General features: G+C 48.4%; 1 protein-coding gene across 3 annotated transcripts in view; it reads right to left on the bottom strand.

Moving 5' to 3' along the window:
* ATP13A3 (ATPase 13A3) overlaps positions 1-4,071 on the bottom strand; it is a 60,370-nt gene extending 56,299 nt beyond the window's left edge. For 2 of the 3 annotated variants that reach the window (XM_030496400.2, XM_030496403.2), the window contains exons 1-2: positions 3,878-4,071; positions 2,473-2,526 (exon numbers count right to left, since the gene is read on the bottom strand). In XM_030496400.2, coding sequence (XP_030352260.1) covers positions 2,473-2,510 — 38 coding nt within the window. In that variant the 5' untranslated portion in view covers positions 2,511-2,526; positions 3,878-4,071. Of the gene's footprint in view, positions 1-2,472; positions 2,527-2,768; positions 3,289-3,877 lie in introns of those variants that run through there. The other variant, XM_030496401.2, reaches the window with a different exon arrangement.
* Positions 4,072-16,542: the final 12,471 nt, after the last annotated feature.

The raw sequence follows: 16,542 nt of genomic DNA, 5'->3' as shown, positions 1-16,542 counted from the left end.
GTAACTGTGAATCACCCATCCTTCTTTTATTTAAATCTGCCTTTCAGCTACCAAAGATTAAAGTTTACACCCTTATTTCCATCAGGAATAAAGGTGTCAGGCTTGAGGCTATAATATAACTACAGTTTACTACAAACTGAACTTTTGTTCTCCGCTAAGCAGATTATTTAACAAAGGAAGTAGCTTTTTTTATGAATGAAAACTATTTTTAGCTCATTGTCTAACAGTGAAAGGGAAACACTTTGGCATTACTGTTACTTTAAATTTTTTTTTAAAATGTCTAATTGAGAAATTAGGATTTTTGGAACTCTGATTTAGTTTGTACAAACATCCCCAGATGTTTGTTATGTTTAAACATAACCAGATCCAAGCATTAGTCAGAATGCTGGGGGTTTTTCGCCAATGAAAGAACACAAAACCTACTAATTTGCAAAATACTGCGCCTACAGACCCAAAGCAAGCTTGGCCATACTAGATGCCATGCTGCAGAGACCGGTAACCCCTGCCCAAAAAAGCATACACACTCCATTCTCCAGTGCAAGTGTTTAAGCCATTCAAAAAGTGAGTCTAAACGTAGACTGCAGAAGCACACATTTCTACTATCACACTGATACTGTCTGGGCATTGAGAAAATTAAATTTAAGGAAGCCCTTTAGTTAATTCTCCCAAAACTCTGAGTTATGGAAATTAGACAAAATGACTTTGCTTCACAAAGTATTAAAGGAATGAAACCTCTTCTCTCCATGCCAGCTACCACCAGGTTCATACCAGACAGACATTGAATAAGGACAGCGTTAGGACAGTTCTCCCTGGCCTGCTGTTAGAAGATGCTTAAGAGTACTGCTAAACTCAGACATTTTTCATACCAGAAGCAGTAATTCCTACAACAGACCTTGGAGAACCCAAGTCAAAGTAATCCGCTGTTGGTACTTTACAGAAATAAAGCAAACAGTACCTGAAAGCTTCCAGAAAAAAGAACAAGAGTGTAATGGTTACGATGCTTAATAAAAAACTGGCCTTTCCATGTCAGTTCCCAGTTCTAGTACAGACTCCCTCCATGAGCTGGGCAACCCACTTGGACATGGCTTTAACAATGAAAAGGTATTTTACACCCATGGAATAAATGGAATTTGTCTCCATGCCACTGAAAATCTTTTGTCTTGCTGACTGTTTTATACTCCACACAGAAGACAGTGAGGATACTACCACTTTGAAGCAAATGAGCAAACTCAATCCGAGAGCTCCGTGTCAATAGAGACTTTTTTCCTTCTTTTTAAAAACAATGTATTAGGACGCCAGCAAAACAGCTTGTCTGATGCACCAAGCCTGTCACAAGGCACACCAGCAGAAGAGGACTGAATTGCAAAGTTTCTCAATCATACTCAGCCATCATGATGCAACTTCCCTCCCTGCTATGCAGCCCCCATGCTCCCTTGTCAGCACTGCAAGCTGCTTCACCAGGCAGCTAGAACTTTTCATCCCTCTCTCTTCAGATTAGAGATGAATCAGTGCCTGCCCAAATCATCAAGTCCTCCCTAGAGAAGAAGGGGATGAATGAAAAAGATACACATGAATACCAAGAAGACACTTCATTCCGGAAGACAAGTAACAAAAAAATTAAGAGGTGGGAGCATGCTGAGCTCAAACTCTAGAGAGCACTGTTGGAAGACACAAAAACCAGCACCACTGTTCCAGGGAGGTATTCGAGAAGGCAGCAGCTGCTGTCCAGCAGCTCTGCCAGAGACAGTGTCTGCGGAATGGATCGGATCCCTTTCACTGCTTTCTCTTCCTTGTGGCAGGGACAGCCAGCTTCGGCCAAATCCAAAGTTAACAAGGTCTCTCTTACACATTTTCTGAAGCCCTTTAAAAGCCGAGTACTTTGGAGCACATCAGCTTTTCCTAGCTGACCTAGGTACTCACACTGGAACGCTCCATGCTGCCAGAAGCCAGCGTTCTTCCTCACAGGTGACTACACCCACAATACACCACATTCTTATTTCACCAAGCCATCTTAACAATAAGCTTCTCAGAAGTCAGGAGAGTTAAGTCAGTCCTAATAAATGTCCAAGTCAATTCTACAGTTCAATTACACAATACGTCTTCTTTAAACTTTGTAAAACTGTTTTTTTCATTAGGCAATGAAAAAAAGCAGCTTACAAACCCAGCAGTATGTAGCCCCTACTGTCATGCTACATACAACACAAATGCTTCTTGGGTATAAGCGCAGTCGAGATCTATTGCTGTCACCTGCGACACTGCTACTTGGACACTAAGTTTATGAGGGCCTGACTTATACCATAGAATATATCTAAATAATGCCCCCTCCAAAAGATGTTTCTCCGCAGGTTCAAAAAAATCAGGACTCTACAGGAAATAACAGTGCTGTATACAAGTCAGCTTTTCTTTAATAAAAGGTAAAAGTAGTGACTCTTTCAGATATGATGGAAATGATGGCAGAAAAATACAGCTAACCTGTCTGAAGAGCCAGTGTGTGGACAAATCTCATACATGCAATGGCTGAGTCACCTACAATTAAAAAAAAAACAAAACAGTTAGAGGAATTAATAGACTAATTGAAACTTAATCTTAATTGCCCTGGCTAAGAAAATATCATACAGTTCTAGTGAGTGTGGACAGCAAAGGGAACATGTTAACAAATTCTAAAACTGGAACAAAATTCTAAGCAAGCTCAGATGAAGAGGAAGCAGTCAGTCAGTGTGGCCAAACAACGACCAGCGCTCACATAAGAACAGTTTAGAGTTAACAACCTCCCACTGCTGGAGGCTATGCTGTCTTAGCTGAGGGAGACAACAGCTTCTTGAAAGGCTCCAAAAAAGCATCATCCAACCACAGCACCTACAGGGATATGCAGCTCCCGAGGAGGAGGCAAGCCAGAGCACCAGCGGCAGCAGCAAGCTTTAAAGCCAATATGGCAGATAGTCAAGTTATTCTTCTTCATCTCCAGTACCACTGCAGTTTTAAAACTGCCTTGTCAATTCTGTTTCAATTCTCAGTGTTTAAATCACTTAGTAGTGTTTACCCCCGAACAAGCATAAACAGGCCTCCCCTTTGGGATGATGCAGGGGCTGCCAGAGGTCCTTGCAGTGTGAGATCACCATCTCCACAGCTCAGCTGACAGAAACCCCTCTATAACCTCTGCCAACAGCAGCACAGCGCACCGACTCATCTGCTGAGAAACGGGTGAGCCGCATCGAGCCCTCATCTTGTGCTTTACCGGGAAAGTTTTCCTCTGGTACACGATCACTAACGCTTCACATCGACCCCGCCACTACAAAAGGCACTAACGTATACCCGAGCAGCGAACGCTCTACGCGCGAATGCGTGGCAACCAGAGCCCGCAGGCGGGACAGGGAGCCGGGCAGAGCGGACGGAAGAAGCGCGATCGCTCCGCTGCCCGAGCTGCTGACGGTGCCGCCGTGAGCCCGGCGCAGACCGGCGCTGCTGGCGGGAAGCCGAGCAGCGGGAGGGGGAACCACTGGGCTGCGGGAAGCGCCGCACGTGTCCGGACACCGGCGGCCGGGAGACCCCGGGCAGCCGCCACACGCTCGCAGCCACACGCCCGCCCTCTCCCGAGCGGCGGGGGCTGCCCCGGCCGCGGGACCCGCTCCGAGCTGACCACGGCAACGGCCCCGACACGACCTCTGCGACCGGGCCGGGCCGCCCCGCCCCGCGGGGGCCGCCGCGCACGGAGGAGAGCCCGGCGCGGCTGAAGGGCGCTGCGGGCGGGCGAGCGGCCGCGCCGAGCACGAGGCGGCGGGAGCTGAGGGCGTCGCCGGATGCCCGGCCCGGCGCGGCCCGCGGACCCTCCCTCACCTGCCGGGCCGCGCCGGGCCCGCCGCCCCGCGGCCCCACTCACCGGCGGCGCCCTCAGCTGAGCCCCATGCCGGCGGGGCGGGCGCGGGACCGGGACCGGAGCGGGACCGGCTCTCCCCCGCCCCACCCCGCCCGCCCAGCGGCGCGCCCGCGGCTGCCTCGAGAGGCGCGACCGGATCCGCCGCCAACCGGCTCCACGCGCCGGCCGCGCTGGGCGGGGGCAGGGAGGGGCGCGGAAGTGACGTCACCGCGGCACGCTCCCCACCCCGCTCACCCCCCACCCCGATTGTCACGCGCCGGAAGCGCGGGGTGCCGCGCGACACCGGGGTTGGGCGGGGCCTCGAGTGGGGAGGGGGCGGGGAGTAGCGGGGGAGCCCGCGTGGGTGCCCGCGTATGGGGCGGGTCGGGGGGTCTGTGGGGCGGTCGGGTCTGGGGACAGGGGTGGGGGTCCCGGTGGGGCTGGGGCTCCCCAGGGACCCGCATCGGTGGGGCAGTGCCGGGGTTCTCAGCCGGGAATGAAAGGGGGCGCTGGGCTGCGCTCCAGGGTGGGAGCAGAGGCTCCCCGTGTGCTGGCTGCGGGGCTGGACGCGGCCCCTAAAAGCCACAGGACAGACAGCCCCGTGGAGTCGGGGGCCGACTCCTAAAGTTACCCACCTGAGTTACCCCCAGACCTCGGCTGCTGTGGGGTGGCGAGCAGCACCGCGGGGGGGACCAGGCCAAGACCTTCAAAGCCTCAGTTGGAGGAGCTGACCCTGTCCAGCACAGGCGTTCATGTCATGGCGGGCTTGACAGTCAACCGCAGGGCCCAGAGGAGCAAGCCACTACGTACATGAGCGCCATGTATGTTACACAGTGGTGAGAGGGTGGGGGTCAGCTCGTGGAAACCTCCCTGTAAGAGAGGAGCGTTTTCTGAGGGACCCCTGGCACACCACAGCAGAGGCACCACCCACCGAGGGGCTCCCTCACAGACCCCATGCCAGGGGTGGGACACAACCCACCCCTCCAGTTTGACAAAGCCAGTGGGTCACTCAGCTTCTCTTCCCCGCAGCCCAACAGGAGTGCCAAGAGGTCTTTCCACATCTCTTCTGTCCAATGTACACCTGCTTTTGATAACCCATCTCTGCTTCCGTCAGCTGCCTTTGCTATCTGCTAACGATACGCTTATCTGGAAATGTAATGGTGTCCGAGGAACGTGCCTAGCGCTCAGCTGCCTGTTGTTTGCCTCCTCTCCCTTGTCAGTGCTCCCCGTGGTGTGCTCAGCTGGGAGCTGGGTGCGCACAGCTCTCGGTGCCTCTCAGAAACTGGCGTCTAATTTTATAGAACATGCTCAGAAATGCCCAGCCAAGAAATCCAGCTGGGGCAGCGTGCCGGACGGCCTCTCCGTTACTGTCCCACTGACTTGGGCATCTTTCCAGACACCATCAGAAGTTATTTTTACTACTTCTAGGTAACTTATAAAGATGATCAATACTGTGAGGGCGAGAAGTGTGTGACTGACTTCACTAAACATACCTTCAGGTGGATGACAGGTATCCTGGTTCAAACCCAGCTGGCAACTCTGTACCACACAGATGAAACCAGGACACAGTTTAAGTTTCCAGATGCATCAGTTAAAAGAGTTTGAAAAGCATTGTAAACCATTTAGGGAATCAGTAAACCACGATAGGGTCAATATTTATTTTCACATAGCACTATTTTTTTTCACAATAGCTCTCCACCATTGCAGATTAAGGGAGCCTTTGACTGTCACATCTCAATCCCAATTGCTGCATGCAATCCCAGCAGCAACTGAACAGGGACTACATCTGTCTGGCAGAGCAGCCATGCTCTCGGCTTCCCGCACAAACTCCTGTGACCCCACAGCTCTGGGTGAGTCAGCCCAGCACAGGGATCCAGCAGGAAACTGCCAGGAATAAAACGAAAAGAAAAGCCACAGTTTTCTGTTGGCCTAGTGAGTTGAACTGATTCACAGGGCATGCATGTGACCACTATTTAAGGGAATGAGAGGAAAAGGAGAAACAAAACTGCCCCTTTTGGCATCCACCCACAGATTAGGCATAATACTGACCCAAACCAGAATGGAGACCTTCCTCTCTCTCAAAAATAAAAATATAATTAAAACTATCTATTTTCTGTTAACGTGTTAACTCTTGTACTGTCACAGTTTGTGTTGACGGCACATTTCATCAGCCTCTTTATCGCTTCTGCCCAAGGCTGGCATCAGCCTAAGCCAAGATTCAGTTCGTACTTATCTGTGCTACATCAGTTACTGGTTTTTGTATAATGATGCAGCAGTTACTTCCCCTGACTCTCTGGAAACTCAGTGATGCAATATTTGCTAAGAAATGAGTACTAAGGGTTTGGTGTTCTTCTGAGGCAATTTTTAAAATACTTTTGTATGCAAGTTTTAAAGATGGGTATTAACTGGTGGTTGTCATCCACTCTGGTTATACATGCAAGTCAAAAATTAAATATGGGGACATCGTTCTGTCCATTTGCCAAATGAAGAACAGGAAAATTCACTAATAATTTCAATTTGGTTTTTTTTTTCACTGAATTATTATTGGGTTTGTCTAACATCCAACCTAAATCACTGTTAGGATTTTCTTTGTATCTCAAGGGAATGTTGCTTGGCCATATGTATCTTCACTGAATTTCCCTAATTCATTACCCCTATTTGCAAACTGTTGATCTATCCATTGATATCAGCTTCCAGATTTCCACTTACATAGTCTTTATTGTTGCCTATGCCTTCCCTTTTGAGCAGGATGTTTTGTTTCATCTTAGAACCAGAAAAGCCTCCTTTGATGACATTGAAATTGTCAGCATTTGAGTCATCTAATAACACATTTGTGAAGAACTCCCCCGATTTCCATTTGGATCATGCTGAAGTATTTCCTCAGGCTTACTTTTGCTTGTAACTGCTTTTAGCCTTGCAAACTTGGCAGCAGCGTCCCCACTAGAGTCATACCAAGGCAGGGAGATTGAAATGGGTACCATTCCTCCTGGATATTGGTGGAAAGAGAAAAACAGAGAAACAGAGGCAAAACACATAAGCAGAAGTAGCAGACACCCATACAAACCTAGGAACATGACTGTGATGAGAAGCCAAAAATATTTTTTTTTTTCGGACTAAGTGTTGGCTGATAAAAAGAGCCTACCATGTAACTGAAAGGAAAAACGTTATTAAGTTATTAGTGCTATTAAACAGATGCTTTTATACTGCTATTCTTTATTAGGAAAAAGATTTAAAACATAGATTTCTTTGTCCTTCATCAAAATTCCTTTAGTCATTTTCAATTAAAGATTAATTTCTCATCACATTTTTCAAACCATTGCATACATATGTAAAACATATTCCAATGTATTGTCTTTATCCCCATTAGAAGGTTTCCCTTATCACCTTGACATGGCTTAACCCAGCCATCAACTAAGTACCACGCAGGTGCCCGCTCACTCCTCCCTGCCTTGGTGAGATGGGGAGGAGAATCAGAAAAAAGTAAAACCCACAGGTTTTTATCTATCTTATCAGAGACAAGAACAGTTTAATAATTGAAATAAAGTAAAATATAATAATAATAATAAAAAGGAAAAGAGAGAGAGGAATAAAACCCAAGAAACACAAGCAATGCACAATAAAATTGCTCACCACCCACTGACCAATGCCCATCCCACACCTGAGCAGAGATTGGTGGCTCATGGCCAACTCTCCCCAGCTTATATACTGGGCATGACATGCTGTGGTATGGAATAACCCTTTGGCTAGTTTGGGTCACCTGTCCTGGCTATGCTGCCTCCTGGCTTCTTGTGCCCCTCCTCACTGGCAGAGGATGGGGAACTGAAGAGCCCTTGTGTAAGAGTAAGCAGTACCTAGCAACAACTAAAACATTGGTGTGTTATTCTCATACTAAATACAAACACAGCCCTGTACCAACTACTAAGAAAAAAAATTAACTGTATCCCAGCTGAAGCCAAGACAGTAGCCACCCCTTATTCCATACCCTTTACATCATGCCAGGTCTCACACTTTCCAATACACCATCACTTTTCCTGTCTTGTGATACATATACACAGATGTCATTCTCTTAGTCTGTGGATCATCCCTACAAAAGTCCACTGAGCTCACTCGCTCCATGACTTTGGGCTCCATCTGTCATAACAGTCTTTCAAGGCAGGAAAGATGGTGTGTGGTGTTCTATTGTTGCATGCTGAAGCCAGTTCCAATTCCATCACCACTGTGCTTGCTTGGTTTCATCAAAGTTCATTCCTCATTAATGTGGTGATCAAAAGGGAGTTGGGTTCAGATCCTCAATTGCGGAGTGGTGGAGACGGGCACCATGAGGCACCTAGTGAGGTGATGGGCATATACTTGCTGTAGAAGCGATAATATACAGTGTTACATAGCTATTAACATCAAACAGTTTAATTCATTGGCTATTGTCACCCAAAATCAAATCCCCTTGAGGTACACATCAGATTTTCCCAGCCTCCTGCATTACCCACCAAGTGCACCCAGGTCCTTCAACAGAAACAATCTCATAAAGGAGTTTGCATTTTCCTGAGGCAGGAACAACCCAGATTGTTCTCCCTAGCATATTCTTTATGTGCGCTACGGGATCTTTTTCCCCTTCTACAGTACATAAACATTTTAATTGGGCAGTGCCAGCCCTGCCCTGAGTACCTTTCTCACCCACGCAGTCCACTTGCCTGAGTGACGTATAACATCTTCCTTGAAAAGATACCTTTCCTTCATGCTTGAAAGGAGTCACTTCCAGAGGCTGAGGACTTCTATCCCTCTTCCAACTTCCTTGTCAATGCCCTCTTCCCTAGCAAGTGATCCTAGCTGCTTGGCTTCCCTAGCCTCTAATTCTAAACTACTAGCCCCATTCTCCCAGCATCAGAGCAGCCAGGTGATAATGTCCTCACCTGGATGACAGCTGAAATTGTTTTGCATATCTTGCAGCTCACTCGGGGATAGGGATTGAGAGGTTACTTCTTGTTCTGCCTCCTCCTCCTGTTCTAGCAATGACCTTGCTTTGTCCTCCTTCACTAAATGACATGTCCTTCATGTGCATTTCTTCTCACGCATAGGGGCGACTGATACCAACATGGGTTAGTCCTCTAGTTCAGTAGCATCACCTCTCACCAGGATCTGAGCGTTTGTAGTGCTTGCCGCTGGGGTTTGAGCAGCTACAATGCTTGTCTCAGGGATTAAAGTAGCCACAATGCCTGTTGCCAGAGTTTGAGTAGCCACAATGCTTGTCACTGAAGTTTGAGTAGCTGTAGTGCTTGTCACAGGGATGCAAGCAGCCAACAACAGGACACACCTAATTGCTTTTCTTTTTCAGTTACTGGCAAATCTGAACTAGTTTATTGCTTCACAAACCTCAAACCATGCAGACTTTTATTAATCCAGAGATTAATTTTGTGGTTGGCACATTCTTTCCACCCGCCTCATTAAGCTGTTTCTCAGCAGCTTTCCAGCTGTCTCGGTGTCACTCTGGTTTGTACTGCTGGAAGTGCCTGGCAACCTCCGCTCTCCTGCAGCATCACTGGCTGTGCTGTCTCTAGAGATGGGATGTGTCAGGGGGCATCACGAGTTATTGCTAGATATATACCTAGAAATCATTGTGCTCGGTGCTTCTAAAGCATCGAGTAGTTGAACCCGGTAGAAACAAGAAAAAAATAAATTAGAAGAGAAACAACAGGGTTTTAGTGTTCAGTTCACCTTAGTGAACTGGTTAACAGGAGGAAGTGAGCCAGAGCACACATTCCAGCACTGTCACTACTCCTGGAAATGTTACCACCATTCACAGCCAGTGTAATTCCTCACTTTGCTCAGTAATGTGGGAGCAGGCAAGCAGCTCAGACCTTGAGGACAGGAGGAGAAGCAAGTCCTGCAGCCTTTCTTAATAAGCTTCCCATGACTATTTTGATTTCATAGTTACATACATTCCACCTGAACTGGGTATAGGTCCCACAATAAAACTTACTAGCTCATTTACAACTTCCTGTGACTAGAACATTTTTCATGCGTGACATTTCTCAGTTGCTCCCTCCCATCACCTTTTCCCCAGTGTCAAGAGTGTACACTGTTTTCCATGTCCAGCTTTGCCCCACCAAACCCTGCATTCTGCCAGGCAACGCACATATGTGCTGAACGATGCTTGTTAGGTGCATGGCATTTAGTGAGCCTCAGGTTGGCTAATCACATTTTATGCGCTTTTTCTCTCTGACTGTATCCACTGTTATTTCTCATCTTGAACTGTAAATCCTTCAGGGCAGAGACCAGTTTTGTTACCTGTTGCATATTACCTAGCTAATGGGGGTCAAGGATTTTATATGCTTCAGCAGTAAACAGCATAAATATTATTTTGCTTTAAGAATATTTGCAAAGTTTTTCTCCTTTGCACATGATTTCTGAATCAGCCAGGACAAGAACCTATCTAGAGATCGCATTTGTGTACAAAATCTATCTTGAGCCAAAACTAGGATATCCAAGTAGCAGAGAAAATAAATCAAAACCTACTGTTTATTTATTCAGTCTCTTTAATGTGTATATATTAGCGTGTTCCACCCTGCCTTTTCTGATAGAGCTGTATAAATACATGCCTTAGCTCAGAGGAGGTTATGGGCCCACCTCCACAGTGTACAGCCACCTAGCTGGCCACATTTGATCCCTGATGCTGCAAGCACACCTCTGCTACCCCTGTGCCACCAAGCCCTCCCCAGGGACAGCTGTGGGGCCTCCTGTGGGACATTTCTGGCCCTGTTTGTTTGACTTTCCTGGCAAGGAAGGCAAAGGATCCCTGCTATGCTTAGAGGATGAAGTCCCCCTGACCCGCTCTCTCTAATCCCCAAACATCCTTTGCCAAATAAAAAGAGCCTCATAAGAAAAGGAGCTGAGAGTGGATAAGGGTCCATGCCTTCCCTGAGTCACAGAGGGGAAGGAATTGGCTGTGGGTGGACATGACATTCCTCCTCCTACCCTTATTTATTTTCCCTGACCTCAGTTGCTTGCAGGTTCTGCCAGCTGAGATTTTCAAGTTCAGTAGGTTGGCAGCGGCAATGCTGTGCTGGGCTCTCAGGCACAGGCATGGGATCCTATGGGATCTGCACGGGAACATCTAACTCTTGAACCAAGTGCCAGAGCTCATGAATACACAGACAGGTATATGATGATCCATGAAATGGTGGTTAACAATTTGCAATTACAGTTTCACTCTTCAAGAAGATGATTCATATGCAGTTGAAAGCCACAATTCTTTAAAAGTCTCTTTTGAAAGCTCCTTAAACTACTTTGGCAAGCCTGAGTTGTTAAACAATTTATTATCACTTCTCTGCCAGAAGAGCTTGCAAAACATCTTAAAGAGCAAATTGTACAAAGTGCCCAAGATTGTCACAGAAGAAGCCTCTCTTTTCTTGTGCCACTCAATCCTCTTTCCCCCCTTTCCCCAGACATGCAGTTCTTTTTGGTTTAAAATAGTCTGCCTACTTATTTCCATTACAACAGCAGCATATCTAATAAGTCACATGCCTTCAGCAACAGTCAGAGTGAAAGGGGAATTCATTGCTTCATTTATGTGAACAAGATCTTAGTCACTTTTTATAGTAGATGGAATAAATAATACGGTGCTTTCCCATTCCTCTTGCTAGCCCCACAACTGCCATGGGAAGCAGTAAAGGAGGTCACGCCTGTCTCCAGGTTACATCTCAGGCACTTTGAAGGCTATTCCCTCCCAGAAGTTACCATCCCCTCTCCTGTACTGACTCTCTGCTGCCACAAAGCCATAACTGAATCACTGTGCAGCTCCTTGGCACATCCTTTTTGATGGCATTTGTCCCTTTCCCCCCTACCCTCTCTATTTTAAATAATGCAGAAGTCTTTCAGTCAACAGGACTGACAGTCTTTGTCTAGCCTGTATCATACCTAACAGAAAGTGGGATCTGAGTGTCTTTACCCACTTTCGCGCCTCTACTGTATTATTTCGTAATGCTGCCATGTATCACGCACCCAAAAACTCACTGATGGATTGTCTCCACTGAGGACACCAATCTCCTGATTGCTTGCGCAGGGCTTGCCACATCTGCGTCGGGCTGAGGTCCTTGGCACCACGTCAGCACTGGTGATGCTAACAGCAGAGCAAAGGCTGCTGCACGATGAAGGATGTTTGAGTTTGGTAGCAGTTGTCCCAACCAGAGGGAAAAATTGCTAAGGGGGCCCAGCAGGTACCTGCAAATCTATTGACTTCACTGGGAAGTATTCCAGTAAATGGGGAGGCCCTCCACCCACACCAATGGACAGCATAAACACAATACTAGGTAACCTATTTACAGATAAATTACTTCAGGACAGCTGGGGGAAAAAAAAATAAATAATGAAGTAACTATCTAAACAGAGATTTAAAAAAAAAAGTAACATGCAGCCAAACCTCAAATGCACGATTCTTGAAAAAACATCACTTTTACCTAGCAGAGTACAACTGGCAAAGGGAAAGTGCTTGTGCATTTATTATTTGGCTGCAAGTAAGCAGGCTGTGAAACGAACCTGCCTGTCACTGCCCACCCAGCACAGAGGACAGATTCAAGCTCTCTGGCAACTTTCCTAGCTGGAGAAGGAGATATCCCCTCCAGCTGAAGAACACACACACACCACTAATGGACCTTGCCATCTAGCAGCATGATGTTTTGATTTCATATTGGAATTGCTTGAAAATAGGGCCTTTAATACCTCTATTGTTATACTTTTCTCCCTCAAAGTATGTTTAAAGGACTTAATCAAAATCATTTCCTTAATTTAAAGCATATCTCTGAAAATGTATTATCTCAGGCTGATGGCATCAAAGAGTAAATTAGGAATAAAGCCAAGTGAATAAAAACAAAGATATTTCCTTTCAGTTACTGTGCAGACTTCACAGGCTGCAGACCGTTAGAGCTGCTGAAATACCACTGGCACATTCTTCAAGATCTGTGAATTAGTGTCTTGCTTTGACACCCTTGGCAGAAAACGAGGACACGATCTCCATTACACTTAGCCTGACAAGGGCTGTGCTGTGATGGGGAGATTTAGATTTGTAACACTAGAAAGATTTCTTTGAGCCATTGCTGTTCAGGTTCTCAGTTTCTGGGACATATTTATCATGGCAAAGTTCCCCTATTAAAACAAACAAACAAAAATTGATTTGATCTTTATAGCATATGCAACACCCCTTTTCACCTTCTGTCCTTCAACATCAGTTGCAGGGAAGCAGCAGATCTTGCAGCCATCCTGGGCCAGGCTGAAGGTCTCTGCAGATTGCTGTCCTGACCATTTCTGACGGGAGATGTCCCAGAGCAGGCAAACATGCAGCCAGGAGCTGAAGTGCACTGAAACCTAGGCTGAGCTCTCATGCCTTCCCATCAGGGTGTCAAACACAAATCTCCCTTTTACTGCCTACCACCAGGGACTGTAACACAGGCAGGACAGGGGGTGTTTGACATCCACAGCTTCTCCAGGGGTTCATCAGAGACCTCAAACCAAGATACCCCTGTCCTGCCAGGCTAAGGAACAGCTCCTAACCCCTGCCATGCCTGGAGACAAGAAGTTTAACAGCGTGGGCCAGGGCAGAGCAAGCAGGGTTACTGCTGAAGTGACTTATGCAACCTTGTTCTCACAGCACCTCCCGGGAAACTGCCCAGCAGACAGGCAGTCGGTGCTGTTACAACAAAGTGGAGGGCTGGGAAGCCTTTCTTCTGCTTTGTGCACTCCAGAGCAAGGCTGGGATGTGCTGGCTTTCAGAGAGCACAGAAGCCAGAACCTGCGTGCATCTCCTCTCCTTGGCACAGTGCCTTGGGGAAGGAGGCAAGGCGGGTTATGCTGTCTGGTCATTTGGCCTGCCATCAGTCATCCTCATTAGTAACTTTTTCATCTCCATTATTTCAACTAAAAGGGCAAAGTCCACAAGCTTATTACAGTCTAGGAAGCTATGCTTCTGCAATGCCCTCTGCCGCCCTGGTGGCTCCCAGTTCACCCCACAGACCGGCGGCGTCGCTGCCATTGGGACTGGCGTGCCCTGCCCGCATGGCCCAGCACCAGCTGGAACAGAGTGGGAATTGAATGTGCTGATGGGCAAAAAACATCTTGTGCAAGGGCCAGAGGAAATCAACTCACCCACAAGACACTGAAAAGCAGTTTCTAGGGTGGGCAGAAAGCCTTGGGAATACAAGCAGCACAGTCTGGTGACTGCAGAGTGACAAGGGGCAGGCAGCTCTGCGCAAGGGATGCCTGTTGTAGGCATTGGCTGGGGGTACCTGTACGCTGGGCTGTTGGGCACAGCAGCATCCAAATGCTCCTGCTTGTGAAAGGCTTGAAGAAACCCAGGGCTACCTGCCATGCAGCCCGAGCCTTCCTGAGCTCCCCAGGCGAGGCAGTGGAGTGTCGCCAGCATGGAAGCCCAGTTCCCCCAGTCGGGGAGGCTGGGTTTGCTGATGGGCGGCAGGCAGAGCTGCACAGCCAGAGAGCCCCCCACCACAGCCAGCCCCACACACAAACGCACATGAAACAGCTTTACAAAACATGAGGTGAGAACATGCTTAAGGGTCATTTTGCTTTTTTGAAACTACAGGCTTCAGAAGGTACCTGCTTTTCCTTTGTCCCCTGCTTTCCAAGCCACACTGCTCAGGCTCCCTACGTCTCTCCAGCTGTTCCTCAGCAAAAGCCAGGCTTGCAGACAGCGCTGCAAAGAGGGCAGGGAGGATGGTCACTTGTGGCTGACAGGACCCAAGGTTTTTCATGCCCTGCCATGGTATCACCATGACAGAGCTCAGCAGTGCTGCAGCCTGACAGAAATGGGCAGCTGTGGGTTTTTCCTTTCCCCAGCCCATGCCAGAAGAAGGCTTCCCCATGCTCTCCTTCCCACAGTTCAGCAGGATGCCAACTCCAAAGCCACCACATATAAGCAGCAGCTAATGCTGAGGGAGAAACTACTGGATCCTTTCCACCATTCCTTGCCCTCTGGGAGCCTTTCTTTTGCATCTGTAAGGTATTAGCATAAGAAATGACTACTTTTGCAGCTCCACCCTAACAAAGCAAGCACATCTGCCCCCTCAGGACAGGTCATGCCCGGACAACCATCTGGCTGCTTGATTGCTTCAGACACCTCTTGGGGCTCTGTAGACAGTGTGGACTCTAGGGCATGAGGAGACAAGTGGTTGCTGAGCAGCTACAGGGTGAAGCAGTTTTCAAGCCCCTGCCCTGGGCTGAGCAAGGAGCACCACACTCTTGGTGGCTGCGAAAACTGAGGAAGTGTGCAAGGAAGAGGGGTGCCTGCATGCCACCACATCACACCTACTCACACACACGTGCAAAGGAATGCATCCATGTGCACGTGCCTATGCACCACACTGCGGCTTCCCGCAGCTTTCTTGTGGGGCAGCACAGCATGTGCTGATGGAGACCTCCCCAAAGGGCTGCGTCTATGGAGAGGATGTTCTTGGGGCCCTTGAGGGCTTCATCCAAGACATCTGGTCATACTGCTCCAGCAGCTGGACGTGGCTGGACCCTCCTTCCATCCTGTCCATACCTACAAAACCAGCAGAGATGAATGTCTCTCTTCAAGCCCAAAGCCTCAACTCACCCTGTGGAGCAGAAGACACCCAGCGAACGTACTGAAACCACTAGGTCTGCCCAAACCTGACATGGTGCCACCCCTGTCCCTGGCCAGGCTGGTGAGCTAGGCCGAGCACAGCATCCCCTGCATAACTCTCGGGAGGGGGAGCCGAGCAGACAGATGCAGCTCCAGCCCCTCAGGAAAAGCTTCCTCCAAAGCTGTGCCCGCTTAGAGCACTCCCACCCTGGCTATTGTTTTGGGAAAGGCTGGAAAATATCAGCAGGGCGCTGGGTGCGGGTGGGGGGTCAGGAAAAAGGAAAAACTGATGATTAGATTTTTTTTTCTTAAATCAGCCCATAAATTATATTAACTTTTCCATTGACCTTTTGTCGGGTCACATTATCAGACTGGTGAATGTGGTTCATGAAGATAGTATTATGCTCAGATTTCAAACTGTGCAGAAAGTGCATCCCAAGCAATATGCCAAAATGGAAACTTGGGCTCTGCCAGAGGGGTGTGCTGCTCATTGCCCTCCTGAGGAAGGCCAGATCCAGCACCTACCACTATAATATATCTTACTGAAAAGGTCTGTTTCCCAGGGAGGTTGGGGATTTCTTTAGCTCTGGCTTTGTCAGTGGTGCTGTTTACTGCTTTCTTCTTGAGAGTGTGGTGGCACTGGAGCTGCCTCCAAAGAGGCTGGCTTGAAGCAGGCAGCTGAGATCACCTTCCTGCCTGTGCTTGGCCAGCAAGCCACAGTGCGGACAGCTGAGAACAGGCAGCTTTCCTTGGCCAGCACATGAACACTGTCCTTGCATCATGGTGCTGCCTTCAGAACAGGGTAATGTTCAAAGCATGGGACGGAAGAGGGTGTGAGGGTGCAGCTACATAAGCTGGGTGCCAGCAAGGGTAAGGGGGACCACTGGCCATGCTGGCTGCCCCAACCTCAGGCCGTGTCTCCAGGTGCTGGCAGGACTGCAGCATTGCACTGTGTTGTATTGGCTCCATATCACAAAGCCAGTGGCAACAGCTCCTTCCACAGCCATGTGGCACCTTCCAGCACCACTGACAGGGAGTGTGCCAGCCCATGGGAGACAGCATGACCTTGCTATCCCTGGGCTGT

Source organism: Strigops habroptila, chromosome 8 (assembly GCF_004027225.2).
Source record: "Strigops habroptila isolate Jane chromosome 8, bStrHab1.2.pri, whole genome shotgun sequence".
Taxonomy (NCBI): domain Eukaryota; kingdom Metazoa; phylum Chordata; class Aves; order Psittaciformes; family Psittacidae; genus Strigops; species Strigops habroptila.
The sequence above is the reverse complement of the archived record's forward strand: the minus strand, read 5'-3'. Positions and strand labels throughout refer to the sequence as shown.